Source organism: Colobus angolensis, unplaced genomic scaffold, assembly GCF_000951035.1.
Source record: "Colobus angolensis palliatus isolate OR3802 unplaced genomic scaffold, Cang.pa_1.0 Scaffold60, whole genome shotgun sequence".
NCBI lineage: Eukaryota > Metazoa > Chordata > Mammalia > Primates > Cercopithecidae > Colobus > Colobus angolensis.
In genome coordinates this window covers 170,080-175,190 of record NW_012119599.1, presented here as the reverse complement: position 1 = coordinate 175,190, position 5,111 = coordinate 170,080, and the positions used below count along the sequence as shown (strand labels likewise).

The 5,111-nt window shown below is 48.4% G+C and overlaps 1 protein-coding gene across 5 annotated transcripts in view; it reads left to right on the top strand.

Moving 5' to 3' along the window:
- Positions 1–5,111, top strand: part of SAE1 (SUMO1 activating enzyme subunit 1) — a 109,567-nt gene that overhangs the window by 52,387 nt on the left and 52,069 nt on the right. For all 5 annotated transcript variants that reach the window (XM_011962932.1, XM_011962933.1, XM_011962929.1 and 2 more), the window contains exon 6: positions 1,101–1,206. In XM_011962932.1, coding sequence (XP_011818322.1) covers positions 1,101–1,206 — 106 coding nt within the window. The remainder of the gene's footprint in view (positions 1–1,100; positions 1,207–5,111) is intronic.

The window sequence follows — 5,111 nt, the reverse complement described above, 5'->3', positions numbered from 1 at the left end:
CCCGTCTCGGCCTCCCAAAGTGCTGGGATTACAGGCTTGAGCCACCGCGCCCGGCTGATTTTTGTATTTTTAGTAGAGACGGGGTTTCACTATGTTGGTCAGGCTGGTCTTGAACTCCTGACCTCAGGCGGGTCCACCCACTTCAGCCTCCCAAAGTGCTGGGATTACAGGCGTGAGCCACCGTGCCTGGCCTTGTAAATGGTATTTCAAAGTAAAATATATGTCATTGCATATATCAAGATAATTTGAGCTTTATAGATCCTAGCCACCCTTTTGCCTACCACTGGGGTTTTGCAAATGCTGTTCCTGTTTCCACAACCTGGAGCTTTGTCCCATCCCCTTTATTGTTTATCTTGCTGTTATTTATTATTGTCATGTATCATCATTAAACCATTCCTCTGCCAGGAAACATTTAATTTTTGTTTTTGTTTACTATTACAAAAGCGTTTTATAGAATATTGTTAGACTTACATTCTTGCCCCTCATCGTGGAGATATTCCTGTAGTATGAATACAGCCAGAGGTTTTTTGTTTTGGTTTGGTTTTTTTGAGGAGTCTCATTCCTTCATCAGGCCTGGAGTGCAGTGATGCGATCTCAGCTCACTGCAAACTCCACCTCCTGGATTCAAGTGATTCTCCTGCCTCGGCCTCCCAAGTATCTGAGAGTACAGGCAGCCGCCACCACACCTAGCTAATTTTTGTATTTTTGTTGAGACAGGGGTTTCACCGTGTTGGCCAGGCTGGTCTCCAACTTCTGACCTCATGTGATCCGCCTGCCTCGGTCTCCCAAAGTGTTGGGATTACAGGTGTGACCCACCGCGCCTGGCCCAGCCAGAGTTAAAGAGCCAGAATGGAAGCAGGTCTTTGGGAGCTTGGCTCTGTCTTCCTTCAGTGCAGGGAGTTTGTGTTGTCCATCCCCAGCCTCTAGGTAAGCACATAGTGAGTGTTCAATAAGCATTTCTTGGATCAAATGGCCCCTACTTCTTTTAATGTTCAGTAAACTTTAAATAATGAGATTTTTCTACGATAGAGAAGAGCGACTGCCTTGTGATTGAAAGTCAGCGTATGTTATTCCTAAGCAGTTCTGCCTTTTTTCCACAGAAGGTGGTCTTCTGCCCTGTTAAAGAAGCCCTGGAGGTGGACTGGAGCAGTGAGAAAGCAAAGGCTGCTCTGAAGCGCACAACCTCCGACTACTTTCTCCTTCAAGGTGAGGCCTCAAAGCACAACTGACCCAGGGAGGGCTTTTGGCTCAGATTTCTGCAGATGTGGTTGCAAGGTCCAGATGGTTTTGTGATGTTTGCCTTGGGTGACATTCTTCATTGGCTAGTTCTCAGTGATCCCTTGAGAAAGGCACATGAAGGGGATGAGGTCCACCATTGAACTCTGGATTCTGATGACTTTTGCTTTTCTTACTTGTTGAAATGACCTCCATAAGTTGACCCTATGGTAATAGTGTTACAGGTCACAGATTGAGCAGCCTCAACCTTTTTTTTTTTTTTCCAGACAGAGTCTTGCTTTGTCACCCAGGCTGGAGTGCATGGAGTGCAGTGGGGTGCAATGTCAGCTCACTGCAACCTCCACCTCCTGGGTTGAAGCGATTCTGGTGTCTCAGTGTCCTCAGTAGCTAGGATGACAGGCATGCGCCACTGCGCCCAGCTAATTTTTGTATTTTGAGTACAGATGGGGTTTCACCATGATGCCCAGGCCCTGAAGTACTGTATTATAGGCATGAACCACCATGGCAAGCCTGATTGACTAATTTCTCTTCACCGTTTTTTTTTTTTTTGAGATGGAGTCTCGCTCTGTCACCCAGGCTGGAGTGCAGTGGCCAGATCTCAGCTCACTACACGCTCTCCCTCCTGGGTTTATGCCATTCTCCTGCCTCAGCCTCCCGAGTAGCTGGGACTACAGACGCCCACCACCACACCCGGCTAATTTTTTTGTATTTTTAGTAGAGACGGGGTTTCACCGTGGTAGCCAGAATGGCCTCGATCTCCTGACCTCGTGATCCGCCCATCTCGGCCTCCCAAAGTGCTGGGATTACAGGCTGGAGCCACCGCGCTCGGCTTTTTGTTTTTGAGACAAAGTCTTGCTCTGTCACCCAGGCTGGAATGCAGTAGTGCGATCATGGCTCACTATAGCCTCTACTTCCTGGGCTTAAGTGCTCCCCATGCCTCAGCCTCCTGAGTAGCTGGTACTACAGGCACACACCACTGTGCCCAGCTAATTTTTGTATATTTTTTGTAGAAGCGAAGTTTCTCCATGTAGCTCAAGCTGGTATTGAATTCCTGGACTCTAGTGAAATCCCCGCCTTGGCCTTCCAAATTGCTGGAGTTAAAGGCGTAAGCCACCAGCGCTTGGGTCCTCTCTTCAGAATTCTTTCACTGCCTCAAAACCAGCCTCAGGCTTGTGAAAGGTGGGGTTGTTTTTCCTCTTACTATTAGTGAACTACTTATCAGTCCATCTTTGCTGGTGCTTAGGAGACTATTAGTAAGTATTGGTTGGCTTTTCAGTGTTCTTCCTGTGCCTGGCACTTTTTTGTTTGTTTTTGAGATGGAGTCTCGCTCTGTCCCCAGGCTGGAGTGCAGTGGTGCGATCTTGGCTCACTGCAACCTCTACCTTCTGGGTTCAAGTGATTCTCCTACCTCAGCCTCCTGAGTAGCTGGGACTACAGGTGTGTGCTACCACACCCAGCTAATTTTTGTGTTTTTAGAAGAGACAGGGTTTCACCATGTTGGCCAGGTTGGTCTCACTCTCTTGACCTCGTGATCCGCCCACCTTGGTCTCCCAAAGTGCTGGGATTACAGGCATGAGCCACTGCACCTGGCAAACCTGGCACTTTTAATTTTATTTTAAATTTTTTTTGAGATGGAGTCTAGCTCTATTGCCCAGGCTGGTGTGCAGTGGCACGATCTTGGCACACTGCAACCTCTGCCTCCCAGGTTCAAGCAATTCTCCTATCTCAGCCTCCCAAGTAGCTGGGATTACAGGTGGGTGCCACCATGCCCAGCTAATTTTTTTTTTTGAGATGGAGTCTGACTCTGTTGCTCAGGAGTGCAGTGGTGTGATCTTGGCTCACTGCAACCTCCACCTCCAGGGTTCAACCGATTCTCCTGCCTCAGGGATCACAGGCACCTGCCACCACACATGGCTAATTTTTTGTATTTTGAGTATTTTTGTATTTTTTTGTATTTTCACCATCTTGGCCGGGCTGGTCTCGAACTCCTGACCTCAGGTGATCTGCCCACCTCAGTCTCCCAAAGTGTTGGTATTACAGGTGTGAGCCTCTGCACCTGGCTGCAGCTAATTTTTGTATTTTAGTAGAGACAGGGTTTCACTATGTTGGTCAGGCTGCTCTTGAACTCCTGACCTCAGGTGATCTGCCCGCCTCAGCCTCCCAAAGTGCTGGGATTACAGGCATGATAATTCTTAAAATAGTATTTTTGTTGTTGTTGTTATTTATGCATTTACTTTTTTGAGACAGAGTCTCACTCTGTTGCCCAGGCTGGAGTGCAGTGGCACAATCTTGGCTCACTGCAACTCCCACCTCCTGATTCGAACAGTTCCCCCGCCTCAGCCTCCCGAGTAGCTGGGATTACAGGTGCCCGCCACCACACCCAGCTCATTTTTGTGTTTTTAGTAGAGAGGGGGTTTCACCATGGTGACCAGGCTGGTCTCAAACTCCCAACCTCAGATGGTCCACCTGCCTCAGCCTCCCAAAGTGCTGGGATTACAGGTGTGAGCCACCATGCCCAGCAGGATGAACTATTTGAAAGTCCCAAATATCCATTTGTATGGAAATAATTAAATGGGTTGAGCAGGAATGAGTCTTGCATGTGAGTGGGCTGCACTCAGAAAATGCCTCCTCTTGATAGTGGGACCAGGTGTGGAAGAGGTGCCAGTAGTCAGAGCAGAGTCTTCTCCAGTCTGGGGTTCCATGTGGGAGCAGCGCCTGGGTCCTTTGAGAGAAGCATGTTGCTGACTGCCTCACACATAGAAAGCCCTCAGGGAACAGTGGCTGCTAATTTGCCAAGGTTTGGGTCTGACTTGAGCATCTCTAACTGCTGCTTTTGAAAGGAGTCAACTGGCCTTTGAGTTTACCGTAATCCAGTGGCTCTCAACTGGGGACATTTGGCAGTGATGTCTGGAAACATTTTTTGTTGTTAGAGCTGGATGGGGAGATATTACTGGCATCTAGTGAGTAGAGGATAGGGGTGTTACTAAATATCCCACAGTGCACAGGACAGGCCCCCCATGACAGAGAGTTATCCAGCACAGAATGTCAGTAGTGTGCTGAGGTGAAGAAATCCTGATTTAACCCTCTGCAGTTTCCAGAGTATTTTCTCATTCATCTCAACATCACAGGGGTCATTGAACTGAGGGGACAAAACTGTTATCTAGGAGCAAAGTGGATATTCAGTGCAGGTGCTACTGGCCATCAGCATCAGAAGTTACGGGGCTGGAGGGGTGGGCAGGTGGTTGAGGAAGAAACAGTAGCTTTATGACTTCTGTGGCAGGCAGTGGCGCATGATTGTTCTGAACAAGGCCTTTGGGCCGGGCGCGGTGGCTTACACCTGTAATCCCAGCACTTTGGGAGGCTGAGGCAGGCACATCACGAGGTCAAGAGTTGGAGACCAGCCTGGCCAACATGGTGAAACCTGCCTCTACTAAGAATACAAAAATTACCTAGGCATGGTGGTGGGTACCTGTAGAATCGCTTGAACCCGGGAGGCAGAGGTTGCGGTGAGCCAAGATCACCCCACTGCACTCTAGCCTGAGTGACAGAGACTCTGTCTCGGGGGGAAAAAAAAAGAACAAGACCTTTGGAATCAAAACAGACCTGGCTTCCAGTGGGCCACTACCATGTTCTTTTAGATGGGTGATCTTGAGCCACTAACTTCAAATTCCCTGAGCCTCAGCCTCAGATTCCCCTCTGCAGCTGGTGGTGTTAATAGCAGTTGCCTGAGGGCCTTTGTGAGATTAAGGTGATATACATGCAAACCGCCTGGCACAGAGCAAGTCCTAGAGAACTCTGTCATCCGTGAAGATATGTGCTTTTTTTCTTTCTTTTTTTTTTTTTTTTTTTCTGAAACATATCACTCTGTTTCATCT